The following is a 22,711-nucleotide window of genomic DNA, read 5'->3' as shown; positions in this document are numbered from 1 at the left end:
TCCAACACTTAATTTAGATTCGCGTGAACAAATTTAAGAATAATCTTTTGAGGGAAAATTTCTTATTCAAGTACTATTTTCTTAAAATAATTCAATCAAATTATTTAGCAATATTGTTGTTAAGAAAACTAATGGAACTACCAACATTTGAAACTTTAAACTTGCCCAATACTAAATAATTCATTGTACTATTAACAAAAACAATTTTAGATGTAGTATTCAACTTTTTAAAAAATTTATGGTTTTCTATTGAGATACAAAGAAGGAATCAATCATTTGCTAGATTACTGTTAGATATATATACACCACTTTTAAATCCTTGGAACTTTCAGCTGAGCTGAGCGGAGGGTAAACAGAACTTTCAGCTAGGAAGTCCATAGGGTAGACAGGAATTTTAGTGGTATCAAACAGACCAAAATGGCGCGCCTCAGCCCCAGTCTTCTGATTCTCATTGAACAGTGTAAAAATATATGTCTCAATTGTCGTTCCAGGTCTCTTTGGTGTTCCTGCATTTGACAAAACATGCTTGATGAGATTGTTGTTGTAAGTTCGGGCATTGTCCACAGTAGCCACGGCATTGCCTGCAGTGGGCCACCCACTTTCAGTTATTACAATTGGAATATTGGAATGTCCCAGCTTTTCCATAGCAGATATAAAAGCGTCGACAAAAACGCCGAACAAGTTGTTATACATTAAATTGCCATCAGTCACCACAGTACTTGTCGATCTAAACAGCGAATAGTCTGCAGAAGTTGAACCTGCGGAGTTTTTGTAGCTGAAGTATGGATAGACGTGGGCCATGAAAGGGGAGCCATTATCTGATAGAAAGTTAAGGATAGCACTCATATCCTCACCAAATGTTCCCTCAGACGGAGGAAATGAGTTGTTCAACACGGACGTTGGGTATGGTGTGGAGACCTTGATGTTGTTCTGCAGATCAGCCTTCCTCAATGCCCTCTGAATGTTTTCCATTGCAGGCAGGAGATACAAAATGAGTGTTCTATTTAAAAACACCTCGTTTCCCACTGCAATGTATTTGATGTTGACAGAAGGATGGAATTGTTTAATGTTGTCATTCATCCATATGTTCGCTACATCCTGGTCATTTGCAATCGTCTGAAGCTCAGCGTTGCGAACTCCCACAATCACTTCGACTCCAGAATTCTTCAGGGCCTGCAGGGCGTCCTGACTTGAAAAGTATAATCTCACCTTTCCTATGTTGTTTGACTGCATCAGATTCACCACCTCATTGTGATAAGGCAAACTGTCTGAAAGCATTCCATAGCATACTCCTATCTTTTCACCATCTGTGAGAAAATTAAGAGATTTATATGTGTGAATATTAAGAGATTTATATGTGTGAATATTAAGAGATTTCGTCAAAATGAGATGAATACAAATCACGTTTAGTACGACAAAACTTAGTTTAGTTCTATTTAATTTTTTTAAAGTTAATATATGGGATTTCATTGACAGGTCATTTTCACAAACTATTAATACTAAAATACAAGGGAATTTTCTTAAGTTTTCAAGGAATGTCTTTTTCGTATTGTTTATGTTGGCATTATAACTGGTTGTTTTTCCTATGTGTTCTCCATTCTTCATTTTTAAAGAATTTTGCTTGCTATAGTCTCTGACTGATTCTGTAACAGAAATAGGATCCCAGTTTTCTTTAGGGATCCCAATTTTCCTTTTAATCTAATCAAAATTATAAAATAGCTCTAAACTATAAGATTAAATTAACCAGTAGTAGCCACCAGATAATATTACAATACAAACATAGCACTACCAAAACACGTCAGGGCAATTGAGAAAAATTTCCAATGGACCACTCTCATAGTAGATGGACCTGTCAATCAGTGACTACAAGCCCTAGTATAAGCTACATTTATCGAAACTGCAACCATTGACTGAATCATCGGTCCCACTGCCTCACCCCAACCCTTGAAATTTAAAGCCTTGTATACCCGTCACCCTTAACACTACCCTAACCAGTTTAGCATCTTCCAATAGAGGCATTGTGTATCCACTAGTAATCCTTGTACCATAGCTTTTTCTTATAATCATACAAATGTGCTGGCAAATTTTCTCAATGTCTGCATCTTCAGCATCAATTCTTACATCGTAGCATCTATAGCTTTTATATCAACCTCAAACCCAACTACAGGCCTCTTGCCCTTTCCTCCTGGTGTCACAGGACTTGTCAGGAAACCCGCATTATCCCTGTCGTCAATATCCACTTCAACTGGATAGTGCAGCAAGAGAGAAAAGAAACTTTCATGCACAACTATATCACCCATTGCCACTGATTCTGTAACAGAAATAGAACCCAAATTTCCCTTTTTCATCTAATCAAAAACATATAATAAAGATTAAACCAACCTCTCAATTATTCCTTTTAGAGATCTATGTTTGTAATAATCTTCTATACTGTAACAGGAATAGAACTCTAATTTCTCTTTTTAACCTGTAGACACCTAAAAATGGTCAACGCTTGCAGAGTCATACTTTAACATATGGTCAACGCTTGCAGAGTCATACTTTAACATTTGCGCATTGCCTCATTTTAGGTTTTTGCGTCGCATTAACATTTCTCCTATGATTCGCACTTGATCTTTATCATTTGCGAGCATCGAGTCATTCTTCTACATTCTTCATTCGTCTCGCTCTCAAATTTGGTCTTGTCGACAACAATCTTCAGTCATGATTTTGGTCGATCTTTGTCCTTGTCAATCTTGTCATATTGTGATCGATTCATCATCGATCCTTGTCCTTTTCAATCATGTCAATTTGGTCAATTTGTCATTGATTTTTGTCAACCAATCTCAATCAAATCATTTATCAACACTCGTCATTTATCAATTCAAAATCATGATCGAATCGATATCAATTATCCTTTGTCAAGACCTAATTGTCGTCTTTGCATTTCTAATTCATCTTCCAAGGTTTTATGATTTATTCATTTAACCTTGTGTGTTATTTCTTCCTCTAGGATTAAATAATTTATTTATTTATCCTAGGTCTTCTTGTCACAATTAAATGTTAATTTAATTGGCTAATTATTCCTCTTTTGTGAATTAATTAATAAATGACACATTATTAATTAATTTACCTAATTCTAATTCCTAATTTCCACCTATTTTCTAATTTTCTAATTCAAATTCCACCTAATTATCTTGTCTCTAGTTCTCCCTATTTGTGTGCTTCATGCGTCATACTCTTGACATAGCAATTTGTCATAGAATTTGTCATAAATTGTCATAAAATTCTTGACATAGAAATGTGTCATAGAATTTGTCATAAAATGTCATAAAATGTCATAAATTCTTGACATAGAAATTTGTCATGAATTGTCATAAGCCTTGCATAGAAATTTGTCATAGATATGTCATAATTTTTCTATTATTGATTTGAATTTCTATTCAAATCTCTTTCATGCTAATTTGCTCATTTTCTCCAATTTTTCTATAAATTGGATGATTTTCAATCAAACCTAATCCCGAATTTCTATTAGATTATCGAACTTATGCTTCTAGTACTCTTGAGCTTTTCATCAATCTTTCTTTCAATTGTGAGCACTTGTAGGTGAGATCAACAAACCCATTGAAGAGGAAAGAACAACAATAGAGCCGCATGGAAGAAGCATCCGAATTGTTATATGGTTTGCATAATATTTTCTTTTGAATGCTTTGTTTTCATACCTCTATTGAGTGTGCTTAGAATTAGGTTCATTTCAATGAATGTTCTTCTGATTGAGTTATCATGTCTTGTGTTTTGATTGATCTACTTGTTTTTGATGATTCCTAATTCTTCTATGCTACATAACCTAATGAAAAAAATATAATATCTGTAAGATTAAATTGACACCCAATAGTAGCCATCGCATAAAATTGCAAAACAACCACAGAACTACCAAAACACATTAGGGCAATTGTGAAACACGATCATTTCCTCTAGAGGCTTTGACATGTCAAATTGGATGGCCAAAAACATAAAACCTAGCTTTAAGCTTGTTGATCATAAGCTAATAGTGAGAGCTCAATCAGTCCAATCTTCCACTTCCCTACTTTCCAGTTAAGATATATCCTTAAGATTCAACCCTTCATTTGTCATGTAAGCCAGTATCCCATTCTGTGTTAGGAGCCCTGTTTTTTAAGTTTGCACAAGGCTTATATTGTGGGTGGAGTTGAAAATTTTCCAGACAAGCTTAAGGAGATTTTGCAGATTTTGCAATTAAATTTAGATTCTGACAATAATTTTGAGGATGATATCTTATTCAACTAGCATCTTCCCCAAAAAAACCAGCTAAAAAATTTCTTATGCAACTGAGCATCTCGATAAAGAGTGAACTTCACCTGCATGAGCTATGTAGAATGAAACGACAATGAGAAGAACCAAAGCATAGCAATCTTTATTTCCTTGCCAGGAACCCATTCTTTTTGTGAGACCAGGCAAATCCTCCAAGCCCAAACATATAAATGTTTACTATCTATGCTCCGTAATTATAGAGAGCAAATCTGACATTTCTTATGTCAGTCAAGTCAGAGTCCTGGCCGGTGGAAGAACGGCAATTGCAAGAAGAATCAACGGGAGCATTGAACGGCAATTGCAGTCAAGTCATTAAAAAAAAACGCCGCTATTCTCCATACAGAATAGCACGAAAGTACAACTAACCATACATAAAAAGAGGCATACAAATTCGCTAACATGCAATGACATACAGCGAAGGGCCCGTTGAACAGAGAGCAGTTACGGTGGTCACTTTTCAAACCCTCCCAAATGCTTTTCAAAAATGCTTTCCCTCTAAATCCATTTAAATATAATGTTGTTTTTTATTTTATTGTATATATCATATTTGATTGCAGAAATAGACAAACTTCTTGCAGATCGAAGCAAATGGTAACCACAATTTTGGCAGGTATATGTTTATGTTCAATTGGAACTTAAATGGCAGACAGTGCAGGTATGCTTGCTGTTGGGATTAAGGTGTTTCAATGATCTTAAAAGTTTCAAAAGTGGATTTAATTTAATTAGTTTTAATGGTCTTATGTTGCTGATTTTAATGATTTACTCTTATAATATAAATATTCAAAGTGTGATCAACAAGCATTGAGGAGAGAGAGAAATTGTGATACTTGTCACAAGAAGGGAACTATGAAGAAGAAAAATTCTTAGGAGCTCCTCAAAGTTCCCTCCAAGCAACATGTGGCAATTGCTTCCTATTATTTAGCACTAATTTGGAAAAACATTCGATGGGATCATATCTTCCACGTGAATAAACCTGGAGCAAAATACAAAATTTTATTTTGGCAAAAGACTTCATTTTCTTGAACACCTTGCATTTGAGCAATAAATAATATTTGCGTTTAATATTATTTGTGCAAGAGTTATCCAAAAAGGAGTTTCCATTTATGTGTAGCAGATTCATTGAATAAGGATGCTTTTGAGAAGGTTGTTTTTGCTCATTTGCTTTCCTTTTAATTGGCATTAAAGAGCCTAGCCAACTTTGTTATCATTAGGAATTATGCTCACGATGCCGTCTGCCGCCCTAAGGCTGTCTGCGACTGTTGTTGTCGTTGTCGCTGCCCTAAGGATGTCCACTGCTGCGAAGCCATCTACCCTTAGATCAGCTAGTGATGTCGTCCAGTCCCCCATTTCCCCTGGTGTGGCCGGTGAGCCTGGTGCTATGTATGGGAGCTCTGCGGGGGTTTCGGATGGTGATACGGTGCTTCCAGCGCCCTCTGTTGGTGATCGGGGTATCCGTGGCTTGGGACCTGTGGCTGTTTCTGTTTGCAAACCTCTAGTTTTCAAGGTGTCTGCTGATACTGACATGGAGATCATCCACACTTCCTCTGTGTTTGACGCTCATGGTTTGATCTACAGGTTTCGGGGTTTTTGGCCAAGACTTCCTCAACTACACACTTGGATTTCCCAAAGTTGGGAATTGATCATAAAAGGTTCAGTTAACATTTTTCCCTTAGCCAAGGGTTTTTTCATTGCTAAATTTGAATATGCAAAGGACAGATCAAAAATCTTAGGGATTAATCCTTTCAGCTGGGAGGACAAATATGTTTTGATGGTTAAACCCTGGTTCTCAAGCTTTAATCCATCTACTGATTCATTTAATGAGATTCCTATTTGGGTTAGGCTCCCCAACCTTCCCCTTCATCTTTGGACGGATTCTCTGCTAGAGGAAGTGGGGGAGGCTTTAGGCGAATTCTTAATAATTGATAAGGAATCTTACCAAATTTATCATTCTACTTATGGCCGTATTTTGGTTAACATTGATGTCTCTAAAGGGCTTCCAGTTGAGTTAGAGATTGAATCTTCCTTGGGATCTTGGGCCCAACCACTCAACTTTAAAGGTATCCCCTTTAGATGTCGAAAGTGCTTTCAAACTGGACATGTTGCTGCAGGGTGTGAAACAAATAAAAAATAAAAAAGATCTACTTCTTGGTGGAAAGGTGCATCCTCTGAACACTATTTTGTTAAAAAGAAAAGCTTCTCCTAGGAGGTGGCATAGGTTCCTCAGACTGAGGGTACGCCTCTTGTTTCTGGTGTTGCCTTGCCTCAAGAATGTGTGGATGCCTGCGGTGGCATCCCGAGTGATCGTTTGAAAAATGATGGATCTTCTTCTCCGATGGATGGCCCTCCTACATCTCAGATTGTTGTTGGATCTTCTGTTGTCTCTGCCTCTCTGGATGTTGGCTTTGTTCCTCCTGATGATGGGAGGTTCTCTGTTCTGGACCCATCCTCTTGGCAAAAGGCTGTTGCTAGGGTTGAGGACGGATGGATTACTGTTAAAAGTAAAAAATCTAAATTGTCCCAGTCCTCTTTTGATATGACCCTTCGATCCCATAAGGGTAGGTCAAATTCTTGATCCTTCCTAGTTGGGTTAGGGCTGCTGGTTTTTTGCAACCTGTTGGCTTTTAGTGGGGGTTAATGTTGTTCCCCTTCTTTTGATTAGCTGGGCCAAATCTCTTTTGTGTTTTGTTTCTTTGAGTGGTCTTTCAAGTTTATCCTTCGGTTCGGGTTGCAAGTCCTTCTAAAACCTATCTTGTAGAGGGTTTCAAGTCCCTTTAAAACTTGTTTTTACTTAATCAAAAACTTTGTTATCATTAGTGGGTTGTAGCCTGGTTTTTTGTGCAAATCTTTTTTTAGTAGGAGCTTTTGTAGGTAGAAGTTTCTTAGCCTAGTTATAGATCTAAGATGGCAAGCCCATCTAGAAGGATAGAGATGGAGAAATTCAATGGTGGCAATTTTGGGCTTTGGAAACCCTAAATGGAAGGCATGGTTGTTGATAGAGACTTGTGGGACTAAGCCTCAAACAACAGGGTAAGATGCTTGGGATACATTGGATCAGAAAGCAAGGGTTTGATAAGACTTTGTCTAGCTAACTTTGTGCTCCTTAATGTTCATGAGGAGAAGACTATAGCTACACTTTGGAAAAAGCTTGGTGATATTTATCAAGGGAAATCCTTGGTAAATAAGCTCTTTTTGAGGAAAAAGTTGTATTCTTCGAGACTGGAGGAAGGAGGATTTGTTCAGATCATATGAATGTTTTTAATATTTTAGTTGCACAACAAAGCTCTATTGGTGTAAAAATTGATGATAAAGAAAGATGCATGCTCCTATTGTGTTCTTTGTCTGATTAATGGGATCTCCTTGTAATGGTTATTGGAAGCACAACAACCACTTTCAAGATGGAAGATGTGGTTTCTTTGTTGTTGTTTGAAGAAATGCAGAGGAAGTCTTCTAAGATGGCTAATGAGGCCCTTTTTGCTCGCGGAATATCAATAGAGAAAGGCAAGAAGAAGGACAATAAAGGCAAGTCAAAGTCTCCAAGGAGATCCAAATTCCCTAGTAAAAAGTCCAAGGCTAAATGTTGGAACTATGACACATCCGGTCATTTATAGAAAGCTTGTAAAGAGGAGAAGAAAAAGGAAAATAGGAAAGCCTCTAATTTTGATTCCAACTGATCCTCTCGAGTTAATGCAGATGTTTTTTTCATTGCTTTGGCAATCCATGCATTAGAAGATGTATGGTTGATTAGATTAGGTGCTTCCTTCCACATGACCTCTCACAAGGGTTGGTTCTCAAAGTATAAAGATTATGATGGTGGGAAGGTGTACTTGGGTGATGATTCTCACCTGAAGATTGATGGCCATGGAAGAGTCAAGATTTGATTCCCCGATGGTAACGTGAAGGGGATTGGTGATGTATTGCACATTCTTGGTTTGACACAAAACCTTCTTTATGTTAGCAAGATGAACAATGTGGGAATGCAAATTGTTTTCTTGCAAGGTGGATGCAAGATGACTAGAGGTTATGTAGTGCTTGCTAAGGGTGTTCAACTACGCACTCTATATAAGCTAGATGCATGCATGGTTTACCGCAATAGTGCTTCTATGAATTACAAGAAACGGGCTTCAGAATCTTCATCCTCATTGTAAGATCAAGAAGAGAAGAATATTGTTGTATCAACATCTAATGGTCATTCTTTTTGGGTACCTAAGGGTGCTAATGCTTTGGAGATGAAGCTCCCAACTAAGAAGATAATGTTGTGGCACCAAAGACTTGGCCACATAGGTAAAAAGGTCTTGTGAGCCTTGAAAAATAAGAGCTTTGTTGAAGGCCTTGATGATTCTAATCTTGAGTTTGACTTTTGCAAATATTGTATATATGGAAAGCAACACCGTGTTTCATTTATTCTAATTCTCATAAGTAATCTGGGTTTTTCGACTTGATGTTCATTCTAATGTGTTTGGTCCAGTTAATATGCCTTATTTAAATAGATCTGTGTACTTGGTTTCATTCATAGAAGACTATTCTAGAAGGACATTTGTTTATTTCTTCAGAAGTAAATCTGAAGTTTTCAATCGATTTAAGAAATTTAAATCCTTGTGTGAAAATTGGGTTAGTAGGAAAATTAAGTGCTCTAGAAGTTCAAAGAATTTTGAAGAGGAACAAGATCCTCAACCTCAATTTTTGAGGTCTACACATGTGAGGCAACAACCTAAAAGATATGGTTATTCACCATAAATGTTTGGTTATTCATTGTTAGATTCTAGTTGTATTTTTGCTTTAATTGCTAATGTTGATGAGCCTAGGACTATTAAAGAGGCAATGGGTATACATGATGTAGATTCTTGGATGGAAACCATGAACAAAGAAATAGTTGCATTGAAGAAGAATGCTACATGGGATCTGGTACCGTTTCTTGAGGAAAAAAAACCTATTAGTTGTAAATGGACGTTCAAGAAGAAGTTGGGTCTAGATGATAATATTGAGAAGCACAAGAGAGCTTTCTATAATGATACCAAATAAAGGTATCTATCAAATCTATCCAACACCATCTTCATGTTCTCTTCACATCACTCATCCTTGGACATATTCCTTGATCTTTCTTGGCATCAATGACAACATATGTATGACAAAAAAATCACAAGGCTCATCACACAAATTTTAAGTCATTTATCTTCAACACCAATGTACTATATTACATGACTTTATAAAGCCTTTATTTTTTCCACCTACTCAAACCACTAACTACCAACTACATATAACTAATAACTAACTAAAACCTTGCATCTAATAAATAACATTAACACGTTAATTTATTTTTTATTACATAATCTATCCCATGCATTACTTAATTTACAACACATACCTTATTCCAAATTTGACATTATATTTTTATACCTTTACATTAGGGGTGTTATGCCTTCTCTATAGTATTTTAGCTTGCATTGTCATATTTTTACATTTGGGGTATCATGCTTTTCCCATGTTCTTTGTGCTTTAATTTTTGTATCCTCAAATTAGGGGTTGAAGGTGCAGCATACCTTTCCCATTTCAAATGAGTTTCTATTGGTATATCACCCTATCATTTAGGCATCACACCTTCCCCTATATAATGTTGTGCCTAAATAATTATACCTTGGATCTAAGGCTACCTCCTTTGAGTGTGGGAATCTTTCCCTACCCACTCTTTTTCTATGATAATATTGCTTATCATTTTTGTATTTGAGATCATTTGAGACTTCCCTCCTCAACAATGGATTTCAATGATCATCCTAGCCCATGCACTTATCACATATTATTGGATACACTTTACTTGTTTATTAAACAATACACTTTATTGCAATAGTAATAAAATGTGTGGCTTCACTGAGTAGTAGTGCTTGTAGGTTGTGTGTTTGTTGGATTGTTGAGTTCATGGGTTTGAATGTGGGAATAATGCCTTCAAGATTGAGGTCCCTAATAGTGGTATCAATAATAAACCAATGAGAATATATCCCCTTGTAAGTGGTTTTTTTGGGCTTAGGCCAAGCTTAGAAATCCGAGTTTACCAAAGAAAAAATAATACTTATAATTTTTGTAAATAAAATAAAAATTTTAAAAATCCAATTCTTGTTTACGATACAACACACGGTCTGAAATGGCGGTGATCCAAGTTACATTATATTTTTTTTTTTTCACCAAAATTTTACATTTTAGTCAAAAAGTTGTACATTCTATAATTTCTTAAGATCAAAATATACAATGATTTGTAATTTTTTTTACAATAAAACTTTTTAAGTCCCTTGGTAGTAGTAGTAGACAAACATACCATATTATCTCTTCGCTTCAAGCTTTGCTACAGACAAATTGATTTATTTCTTTATGAAAAATGCCTATGCTTTGAAAACCCTTTAGAAAAAATTTCATACATAAAATTCAAAGAAAGACCTACTCATCAATCATACCAAAAATTCAATCAAGTAAGATGCCACAACAGCATAAACTCTTACGTTCGTATTGATTTCAAAATCTTTGTAGAGTAGAGTAATAGGAAATGCATTTGCTCAAAGAGAGTCCATCGAATGGTCTATTTTGTTTACCATAACAAAATAGAATGCAAATTCTAGACGATGTATTGACAAGAGAATGATACACAACTTGTCAAAGAAGTTAGAAGCACTTTCTTAAAAAGAATTTAACTATAAAAGCATCTGAGTTTAAGACTTCAGTGTTAAAAGCAAGTCATTGAAGAGAACCACAAACTGGTGGTTCTTGTGATATGTATTTGGTTGTGCTCTTGGTCACGTGGATCACCTGGTTCTGCAACTTAAAATTAATCCATTTATTTTGAGTGGATGATAATGTTTGTCAGTAAGCCCTTTGTGATAGTTGATCTCCTTCAAGTAATACCTCCATAACGTTTTGGCAAGAACATAGTCCAGTCTCCATAAGATTGTTTGCCCATTCTTGAAATGGTGGAAGTCAGTTGAATCTATAATAGTTTTTACTCAACAAATTAAAAAATGGTTTTGTTTTGAAAATCACCATATTGCTTATAGTTGTGGTTCATCCATTTGGTTTTGGTCTCCTTCAAGTGAGCATTGCCCAAGCTCCATAAGAACATAGGCTATTCTCTTCTCAAAACGATGGATGCCAATAAAATCTTTCACAATGAATTTCTGCTCAAAGATTTGGAGCTGAAAGTGGTGACTGTGGAAATCACCATACGGTATCACTTAACAGTCCTCCCATTTGTTGAATCCTTTCCATTAATATCACCAGTAATTTCCACAAGAACATTCCCCATTCTTGAAATGATGAAAGCGACTCAAGTCTCTAATAATTATTTCTCGTTCAACAATTCTGGAGATAAACTTCATGGCATGGTGGCAATCGCCACAAATGCGAAGATTCTTTATGATTCGGATAGATGTACCAGGGCATTTAATATTCATAAGCCCAAAAGCAAGAGCCAGCTTCTCACTATGACTACATAGGATATGCTCCTTTTCTTCCTCCTCCACATCTTGCAACACAAAGTTTGTATTGGGCACATATCCTGCCTCTTTCATTTTCCCGGCCAAATCCTCTAATGTTTTATAAATTTCTGCTGATTGTGCATGTGCTCTGTCCTCTACAAGGAATGCATGAACCTTTTTCTTGATCTCAATCCAGGCATATCCTGGCATCTTTGTCGCCCTCTTGTCTTTCATTATTGCTCTTACCTTTTCTACACCATCCCACCTTCCAGCTGCAGCATAGATATTTGACATCAGAACATAATAGCCAGCCTTCTTGGGTTTCAGGTCATAGAGATGTTCTGCTACAAGCTCTCCCAACTGTATATTTTGATGAATTCTGCAGGCACCAAGCAAGGCACCCCACACATCATCATTTGGTTTTAACGGCATATTGCCAATGAAATCATATGCCTCGTCCAAGTGCCCTGCTCGACCAAGAAGGTCTACAATGCATGCATAGTGCTCCAACCCAGGTACAATGCAATAATCTAGTTTCATCCTATCAAAGTAACGCCGGCCTTTCACTACCATGCCTGCACGACTGCAAGCAGATAGAACAGCGACAAAGGTGACACTGTCCGGCTTATATCCTAACGCAAGCATTCGATCGAAAAGCCTAATTGCCACATCAGCACACCCATTTATACTATAGCTAGAAATCATTGCAGTCCACAAGGCCGGATCTTTATGCGCCATTGTGTTAAATAAGTGAAGTGCAATCTTCAAACTCCCACATTTGGCATACATGTTTATCAGGGTACTGACCACGAAAACATCCGATTCAAACCCATTTCTTATAACTGAATTGTGTACTTCCTTACCTTGTTGAAGAGCTACAAGGGCGGTGCAAGCTGGAAGAACACTTATGATAGTAACAGCATTTGGCTTGACCCCTGCCAGCTGCATTTTGTGGAACAATTTCAAGGCTTCCCCGCTCTGTCCATTCTGGACATATCCTGTGATCATTGCAGTCCATGATACAACATCTTTTTCAAGCATTCCGTCAAACATTTTGAGCGCGCACTCAATAATGCCGCATTTAGCATACATTGCTACAAGTGCGTTCCCCACTTGTAAATTCAAATGCAGTCCACTACTGAGTATGCAAGCATGAATCTCCTTACCCTTATTGACATCTGAAAAGATTGGAAGAAGGCTTATGAATGTCACTGCATCTGGTTCGATCCTCATCTTCATTTGAATGTATAACTCCAAAGCCTCGATTCCCTTCCCATTCTGCACATAACCTCCAACCATAGAGTTCCAGGACACCGTATCTCTTTCGGATGGACACATTTTGTCAAACACTTTGCGTGCATCTTCCACACGCCTGCATTTCGCATACATGGTAATAAGGGTATTCGCGGTAAACAGATGGGATTCCAATCCACATGTTATTGCACGAACATGAACTTCCCTGCCTTTCTGCAGAGCAGAAATTGCAGCGCATGCTTTGAGAACGCAGGGGAATGTAAAATGGTCTGCTTCTTGTTCATTCTGCATTTGGCAAAAGAGCTCCAGGGTTTTGTCCCAAAACCCAATCTTGGAATACCCAGTAATCATTGAATTCCATGAAAATACGCTTTCTTTGGGAATTCTGTCAAAAACCAGGCGTACATAATCTACACTCTGCCGCTTTCCATACGCGCTTATAAGCCTAGAACCCAATATTTCATTTTCGGCGAGTCCCGTCGCAATAATCTGTCCATGGATTTGCTGCAACTGTTTGATATTGGAGCATGTTTGAAACAGCTTAAAGTAAGAATGCATTATGTTGTTCTGTGTCCATGCCTTGCTCTTTCTCTTTCTCTTGCTTTAGTGTTTGTGTGTTTGGGGATGGTGTCGAACCCGAGGCTGCGAACAGGGCTAGAAGTATTGTCATCTTGCACAGCATCCATGAATGAAAGCTACCAGAATCGTTTTGTAATCATTTAGGAGCTGAGCCACTCACTGAAATTGTAAAACTTAAGTAGAATTTACACAGACGATTTGGAAGATGCAAAAACAAACCTAAAACAAGATTTGTTTAGAACGAGGGTTATAGCCCACACTAACAATGCATAATGTCCTTTCTTTCAACACAAATTATTGGGGTAAACCAAGTTCTTATGTCACCTTAACAGGATTAGATCATCCTATTCATTATTATTATATTGTAATCTACACATCAATATCTTTATAATTCAGTGGTTTTCAGAAATTTCTTAAGGATTGGATCTCCTATTTATTATTATATTGTAATCTAGACATATCTGTAGACGTATAAAAATGACCACTTTCCTAAGTGAATACTTAATATTCATTTTAACCTCATTTTTCTATTTAATTAAATGTTTTATATTCATCTATTTGATTAAATAAATTATTTTAATTTATTTAATTAAATTCACCTAAGCCTTTCATAACCTTTAATTAAATAAATCACTTTATTTAATTAATTCCCCTTTCTCCCTTTTTAATTAAATTGATCATTTCAAGTAAATAAATCTAATTTATTTATTTAAATCCTCCACTTGTATTTATGCAAGTTGCATCTATTTTTATTGAAATAAAATAATTTATTTTAATTAAAATTCCCCTCCATCCACTTGCAAAATCCTACATCTCCTACTTGCCTCTCTAAACCCCCTTCTAGATTCTTCTAATCACTTCTAAATCCATCTCCTAAATATTGTCACATCCCTACGCAAAGGGAAGTCACTTCTCAAACCCTCAAAGTCTTTGAAAACCATTAAAGGCTTTATGTCTTCAACAAGTTAACCTTCAAAGTCTTCATAACCATTAATGGTTAACTCAACCTTTTGGCATGGTTAGAGACTTTCTGCCTAACTCAACCTTCATCTAACCCAAGTGTCTCATCAAGCATTCATAACTTTAAACTTGATTATCCCTTTAACCCTTGCACAAGAGTTTATCCTTTGGGTAAAAGCTTTATCCAATGGATGACCCTAACTTAACCTGAACCCTTACCTCCTAAGGTAACCATCATGTCTTCTCAAGCATTGAATGCTTCTTACATCTCCTCTCAAGCAATCTCTTGTTGACAATTGTCACCATTTCACTGGTGAGAATTGTAAACATGGATTGATAACTTTCAATTCTGGCCCTTGTTAAGATTATCCAATCTTGACCATCCATTGCCCTATTTTTCCTATAAATAGAGCTCTCATTCTCTCATTTTGAGATATCCAAGTTTCATGCATCCAATCTATAGTCATTTTGCTAAGCGTTTAGCATCTCTTTGATAGAATCATTTTAATAAGCATTTTAGAAGTAATTTTAAATATCATAGCATATCCATGTTAGACTAGTATATCATGCTAGGACAAGTTTACTAATCTTTATCTTATCATCCTATTCATGCTAGTTTAAATCATTCTAGTTTCAATATCATACACATCTAGGAATGCATTCATGATAAATAAATCAAACGTCCCTCATTCTTGGAGTTGTCATTCCTAAGTCACTTTGCTCAGTGATTTGAGAGTAAAGACATTGACTTGAGGGATCCTGTGAGATAGAGAACAATGGAGCATCCCTTAGGGAGTTGAGCTATTCAATATAGCTCCATAACTTGCACCAAAAGTCCCATTGGTGTGTGGACCTTTTTAAAACTAATTTTTTTGTTTCCTTGCACCACTTTTCCTGCACACATTTCTAGTGCCCATTGTGGGGCATAACCCCATAAAACATATCATTTTTCATGCAGGAGTAACATTGTAGATACGCGGAAAAGCTGAGCTAGTGCATTGGAACATTTTGTTAGCGCATAGAAACCTTTGGCTAGTGCATCCAGTTTACTATTTAGCACATAAAACCCTTTCATTAGCGTATTTGGCATTTTAGTTAGCGCATAAGATTCTGACTATCAACTGTAAAATTATAGCGTATTAGGAAAAAAGACTAGTGCATCCAGTAATCAGTTTAGTGCATAGAGATCATTCTGCAACACTTCTGTGTATTTTTGTAGTGCATAGGTGTAGCAATTTAGCGCATTGATGTAACAAAAAGGCAAAATTTGTAACCGAAGGAAGATCATTTTAGGCTTGTATAAGCCCACACTAAAATTTGATTTTTTTTGCTAACTAATTTTATGTAGGTTCTAATCTTTTTGTGCAGGAGAGACAGGAGTTAGTTTAAGTTTTTTTTCCTTTCTTTCAACAATTTGGTTAAAAAGAACTCTCTTTTCTTTGCAAAAGCTTAAAATAAACCTCATATTTTCGTTTGGATGTTTAAAACAAACTTCATACTTCCTTTTGGTGTTTAAAACAAAACTTTGTCTTTTCCTCATTGCATGGTAAAAAGAACAACTAAACAAACCTTTCATTCCCACAAGTTAGGAAAAACATTTCATTTGGGGCTCTAAAAAGAACAAACAAATTTACTTTTAGCAAAGTTAAGATGAACTTTGCCTTCCTTTGGTACCTAAAAGGATCAATTTCAATTCATTGCAAAATTAAAAGAACCCCATCTTTATTTTGTGCAAGGCAAAGAGGGAAAGTTTCTGTTTATTGACTTTAATTTTGTTGACCAAACTTGTTTTACAAAAGTTTTGGAAATACACACTTTGCTATGAAAGGTTAAAAAGAACATCATGCTTGTTGAAGAAATATCTCCAAATAGAAGTTAGCGAATCATTGCCTTAAAGGTTAAAAAAAGATTGTTTGCTTTGTCTCGAAAGTGGAAGGTATATGCTCTCCCCTTAACTGGGTGACCAAAAAGCCACACCATTCTTTCATTCTTTCTTCATTTCAAATACTTAAAACCTTTGGCAGACTTGCCCTCCCGAGTTGCTCTTCGAGTGCCATTTAAATGGTCAATGAGAGGTGAACGACCTAAGTGGGAAATGACTTTATTGCCAAGTGTTTGAACCCACTATAATCAAAAGTGGAGGTTGATGAAAGTCCCTTCAACGGTTTTGCTCAGCTATTAGCCTTCTCCCAATATCTTTAAGATATGTAAAGCCTTTATTCTAAAGGTTGGGAAGCCTCTCGAGGGAGTTTATCACTGAAGATCAAATGAAAGCTTGATTAAGAACTTTAGAAATAGAAACTTTGAGCCGAGTCAGTATCCAAACATCTTCAATATCATAGTGCAAGGGTGGGGAAGAATCTACCCCCAAGATCACTCACCATATATCTCTCAAGATAACTACTCAATTGTGAAGCAATTCACTTTGAGTTAATTTCTGGCAAAAGGCAAAAAAACAGGCGCCCCCTAGGGGGTGACAAGGTTGTTTGAGCTGATGGAGTATCGAGACTAGTGGGCTATGATATTGATGATGACCCTTGAATAACGAGTCTATCTGATTTGTATTATTTGTTATCCAAACTTGTGAAAACATTCAGGATTTGAACACATCCTCACAGAACATACATTATCTGTTTAGCATAGGCAAAATTAGTTATCTCTTTTATGTTGTGTTTTCAAATTATTTTCAGAAAATCATTCATCAAAGCAAAAAAGTGTTAATATTTCTAAAAATAGCCAAAAACAAAGCAATCAGGGCAGTTTAGCACATAGGAGCAACCTCCTAGCACGTCTCAACCATTTTATAGCGCATACAAACTAGACCATAGTGCTTTCATCAATCAAACTAGCGCATAACCAATACCATAAAGGTTAAAATTTCATAAGCGCTTTGTGAGACCATATTAGCACTTTTGAGCATCAGCATAGTGCATAGGAGGCATAACTTAGCGCTTTCAGTTTAAACTACAACACATCATGAGGACATATTAGAGCATAACCTTTCTAGTTAGAAACCGTTTTCAAAACTCTGAGTTAGCACGTAACATAGGCAACTTAGCGCATAGGGAATTTCCTATTAGATCATTAGTTAGCGCATCCAGTCTTTGTTTTAGCGCATGGTAAAAACACAGAAAAACAGAGAGTAAACTAGGGATTTTGGAAAAAAATTATCACCAATCCTAAACACCCTTTTGGGCCTTTTGTCAAACTCACTAGTCAAAATCCGAGCCAGATTATCAGAGAAAACAATTCCATAATCCAACAAGCATCCTTAAAACAAATTCATTGAATCTTAAACTAGCTTGAGATAAGACTTCATCTAACCAAAATCAGACAGTACCATCACATTGATCAAAGTTTCACCATCTAACGGATCCTATCACAAACAAAATACAGAGTTTAATCCTTAAGTTGTCAAATTGAGTTTCCATATTGGGAGACTCTTATCCATATCATTTGACACACTTTGTCGTGGGGGCGAACCTAAACCTCTACTTGATAAAGTAAGCTTGAGTTTTTCAAACAAAGTATCACAATCCAACATCAAAGGAAACCATTGATCATTCATGTATGACCACTCCTCATATTTTGAGAAGAACAAGTATTCATCACAAAACTAAGTTGAAGAAGAGACAACCTAGTTCTAAAAAACTTGCAAAAAGGAATAAGTTTCTCTATATTAATAACCAATTTTTAAATCACATCGTGCATTCTTGCGTCACATGTGATTGTATATTTAGAAAGTGACATTCAACCAACGCTTAAATCATGGAGGAAGGATCAACCCCGCTTAATTCTCATAGTTTTGTATCACTTATAATGAAGCTCGACTTGAACCACCAACCCCTGAGAGAGAAGAAGAAGATGAAACTCCCTTTGTAACCGAAAGCTTTTATTGAGAAACATACTCTATCCACCAAACATCATCAAAAACTCCGATACAAATAAATGCCTGTTGTCACTCGCTCTCAAAGAAACAAGAAAAGTGAATCACAACCAGAGTCCAAGTATGGGTCGTAGATTGTCCTTTCTAGGTGTATGTTGTTTTTGGTGGTATCACTACTTGTGAGTTTCTCTATGGATCGGTTTGGCAGTTATGTAATGGGTACGGGCCCTCTCCCACATTTATTAATCAAAATTGTATAAAAGTCATACTAAAAATGTTTAAAGTGGCCGAAAATGCAAACAAAACAAGAAATTATAACCACTTAGGAAATAAGAATAAAGTGATAGAGAAAGACAACACAACTAAGACTAATAAATATAAATTAAAGCGAGAAATCAACTAAATAAAAAATCAAACTAAAAAATATTGAACCTAAACAAAATGCAACCAAAACAAGCATTAAAATAATAATTACTAGACAAAAAATAAGAAACTTGCAACAACCTCTAATATACTAACCAACTAATCAAAAGAAAGCTTATTTACATATATTTCTTGTAATTGTCAGCAGTAACCATTACAAGTGGGTTTGACCAAATTTTGGCATACATAAAGGACAAACTGCATGTAACATTCTTATTTGAATCTTAGAATCTATTAAAACATGATTTTATTAGGGGCATACCCTTATAACATTCATATATAATGTTCTAATATAAGGTTATAAAACCTTATATATTATATGCTTTATAAGAATATCAAATTTGAAATAATTATTATAATCTAATAACTAATAGATTATTAATTAGTTATCAATGGGGGTTATCAAAAAGGTGTGACTAGTGAAGCCACCCTTCCTCATATATTTAAGGAGGTACTCCCTCATTTGAGAGAAGTGAAAATTTGGATATTTATAGTGAGCTCTATCACTATGCACAAGAGGCATTATTTGTCATGTAGAAGTATTCCAATGTATCCCCAAATTCAAGTCAATTTTGTCATAGACTATATTTTGTAAGTGTATTAAAAAAATGGTGCTTTATGGGTTTTTTACCCAAAAGGGTTTTCCCCATGTTTATTTTGTGTAATGTGTTAATTTATGGCTGCATGATTCTTAATGCACTTTTTTTAATATATTGTTTATAATGATTAGTCTCCTAAGATCCTAATTTCTAATAGAATTTGTCAAGACATCAAAACATTGTGCAAATTTCTACACATCATGATCTCGTCTAACTAATATCTTCCAAAATCAAACTAAAATCTACTAACATTTCATTATTATCATTTATGAAGTAAAAAACATGAAATCTCAATCATTGGTTTAGTTATAAATGCACTAGGCATAACGCACAAGTGTGAAATTGACACAAGGTGCAATTTGTGACACTACAATACTAATAGGCAAATTTGAACAAATTTTAACAGAAACATAAAATCTAACAAAACTAAACCTTACTATATATTTTGTGACATATTTAATGGTAATAAATTGATTGATTGCATCGGCAATACCATGAATAATACTCTCATCCCAAAGCTCTAGAAGGAGCTTTGAGAGATGAGCCTAGATAGGAACCTTATTAATCTTGATAGTGTAAAACTAGTAGACAATCTTTTAAAATGAAGCAATGCATTACCAAGAAACCAAGGACCTCAATACAGAACTTTGGTGTGCCCATCAATTATTGGAATGATAATAGAAGGAATTCGTTTCTCAAAGACATCACCTAGACTAATCCAATTGCAAGCCAACATTCATCATTGTAGATTCTCTATCCATCCACCCATCAAGAATATAAAGAATAGGGTCATGTAAGAGCTGCATCAAAATGAGAATGTGAGACCACTAAAGAGTGACATCCCCAATCCTCCACTCTTGCAACACACTCAAGAGAGGAGGAGACACATTAGGGAAATCTTCTGTAACAGTCTGATTGGTAGAAAGAGGAAGGGGGGCGATGTCGTAAGAAGGGACCCATTACACATGTCGTCCTAAGAATAGAGAGAGATAACATACTCAACCTAGCAATATGGCTAAAGGAAGAGAAATGTTGGCCCCACGAAGGAGGTCTAGCAACAACCCTCCATCATCCTCAATGACTCCAAAGGCCTCCTCATCCATGCCATCCTCCAAAATATATCCAAAATTGTCAATTATGTGATGTCTTATAAAGGATTAAGAATAACTATGTTTGAATTGATTATATTGCTAATATATTGCTTCAATATCTAGAGGTTAGTTTTTTTATTAGATGAATAACAATATGTCACCTATATTTGTGTTTCTTCATATTATTTTTTGTTTAAAACTAAATAATTTTCCTTACTACACTACTTTTCTTATAGGTTGATATTGGAAAGTGGAAATATATATTTATTGAGGATAATCATAATAAATGATAACCATCTCTTAATGTAAATTGATTGTAATATTTAATACATGAGATTTTATAGCTTATTTTTCTTACTCAAAATTTATATTATGTAAGTTTGTAACACTTTTTTTTGGTACAATATTTCATTACTCACTTGCAAGGAAATCACTATAAATCAATCAATTGACAAATGAAGTGATTGGATGATCATCAATGAAGACATTTATAATTAATATTAATTGATATTTCTCCTCAATTCATCAATTGACATGAAGTTTGCAATAAGATGTCAAATTCTTTGACCAATAAGTATCTCAATGATTAATTTTATTAGTAATTTTGATTAAAAAGTATCTCAATGATATTCTATAAACTAAAGCGCATTCATCAAATTTATCTCCGTCCTTCACAATATGCTCTTCGAGTCACATATGCAACAAAAAAATGGAACTACTTATCAAATTGTAGAGTTGTGAATCCCTGTCTCGAAAACCTCTTTTACTTGTAATGAACATGCACAAACGACTTGGTGTGCCTGGCATGGCTTGGTTCCCACCTCACCTACTTCTTTTCTTTGTTGAGACTTGGTGAGTTCGGATACAAGGTTGTGGGAAGCCTTTCAAAATCAACTAAGTATTTTTAATTACCTTGGCTCTGCTATTATAAGCATAAGATTTATATGGGAGATGGTTTGGGGCTTTCCAAAACCCCTATGTTTCTGATTAGGTAATTTTGGTTTTTTTGAGAACCTGTTCTCACTGGTTATTTCTTTGGTCAAAAGCATGCTTCAAAAAAGGTTTGTCCTTTCTTGGTGTCTATTGTTTTTGGTGGTATCACTACTTGTGAGTTTCTCTATGGACGGGTTTGGCAGTTATGTAATGGGTACGGGCCCTCTCCCAAATTTATTAATCAAAATTGTATAAAAGTCATACTAAAATTGTTTAAAGCAGCCGAAAATGCAAACAAAACAAGAAATTATAACCACTTAAGAAAGAAGAATAAAGTGATAGAGAAAGACAACACAACTAAGACTAATAAATATAAATTAAAATGAGAAATTAAATAAATATAAAATCAAACTAAAAAATATTGAACCTAAACAAAATGCAACCAAAACAAGCATTAAAATAATAGTTGCTAGACAAAAAATAAGATACTTGCAACAACCTCTAATATACTAACCAACTAATCAAAAGAAAGCTTATTTACATATATTTCTTGTAATTGTCAGCAGTAACCATTACAAGTGGGTTTGACCAAATTTTGGCATACATAAAGGGCAAACTGCATGGAACATTCTTATTTGAATCTTAGAATCTATTAAAACATGATGTTATTCGGGGTCATACCCTTATAACATTCATATATAATGTTCTAATATAAGATTATAAAACCTTATATATTATATGCTTTATAAGATTATCAAATTTGAAACAATTATTTTAATCTAATAATTAATAGATTATTAATTAATTATCAATGGGGGTTATCAAAAAGGTGTGACTAGTGAAGCCACCCTTCCTCATATATTTAAGGAGGCACTCCCTCATTTGAGAGAAGTGTAAATTTGTAGATTTATAGTGAGCTCTATCACTATGCACAAGAGGTATTATGTAGAAGTGTTCCAAAGTATCCCCAAATTCAAGTCAATTTTGTCATAGATTATATTTTGTAAGTGTATTAAAAAAATGGTGCTTTATGGGTTTTTAACCCAAAAGGGTTTTCCCCATGTGTATTTTGTGTAATGTGTTAATTTATGGCTGCATGATTCTTAATGCACTTTTTTTATATATTGTTTATAATGATTAGTCTCCTAAGATCCTAATTTCTAATAGAATTTGTCAAGATGTCAACAGGTTGTGCAAATTTCTACACATCATGATCTCGTCTAA

At 35.3% G+C, this 22,711-nt stretch overlaps 2 protein-coding genes across 2 annotated transcripts; both read right to left on the bottom strand.

Annotated features, from left to right (window-relative positions):
* Window positions 1-279: 279 nt before the first annotated feature.
* On the bottom strand, window positions 280-4,434 carry LOC131053188 (glucan endo-1,3-beta-glucosidase-like). Its single transcript, XM_059208647.1, has 2 exons — window positions 4,356-4,434; window positions 280-1,307 (listed from the first exon to the last, which is right to left on the bottom strand). Exons 1-2 carry the CDS (start codon window positions 4,432-4,434, stop codon window positions 280-282), a joined length of 1,107 nt encoding a protein of 368 aa, XP_059064630.1.
* A 7,124-nt stretch (window positions 4,435-11,558) lies between these two features.
* LOC131053173 (pentatricopeptide repeat-containing protein At3g12770-like) lies at window positions 11,559-13,574 on the bottom strand. Its single transcript, XM_057987792.2, has one exon. It carries the CDS (start codon window positions 13,572-13,574, stop codon window positions 11,559-11,561), a length of 2,016 nt encoding a protein of 671 aa, XP_057843775.2.
* Between the last annotated feature and the right edge of the window lie 9,137 nt (window positions 13,575-22,711).

Source organism: Cryptomeria japonica, chromosome 7, assembly GCF_030272615.1.
Source record: "Cryptomeria japonica chromosome 7, Sugi_1.0, whole genome shotgun sequence".
NCBI lineage: Eukaryota > Viridiplantae > Streptophyta > Pinopsida > Cupressales > Cupressaceae > Cryptomeria > Cryptomeria japonica.
The sequence above is the reverse complement of the archived record's forward strand: the minus strand, read 5'-3'. Positions and strand labels throughout refer to the sequence as shown.

Excerpts from the sequence above, each read along its gene's own strand:
- LOC131053188 (XM_059208647.1), bottom strand. The coding sequence starts at position 4,434 with ATGGGTTCCTGGCAAGGAAATAAAGATTGCTATGCTTTGGTTCTTCTC. Across the intron at positions 1,308-4,355 it reads ATTCTACATAGCTCATGCAG|ATGGTGAAAAGATAGGAGTA; the intron begins GTGAAGTTCACT and ends ATTTTCTCACAG.
- LOC131053173 (XM_057987792.2), bottom strand. The coding sequence starts at position 13,574 with ATGCATTCTTACTTTAAGCTGTTTCAAACATGCTCCAATATCAAACAG.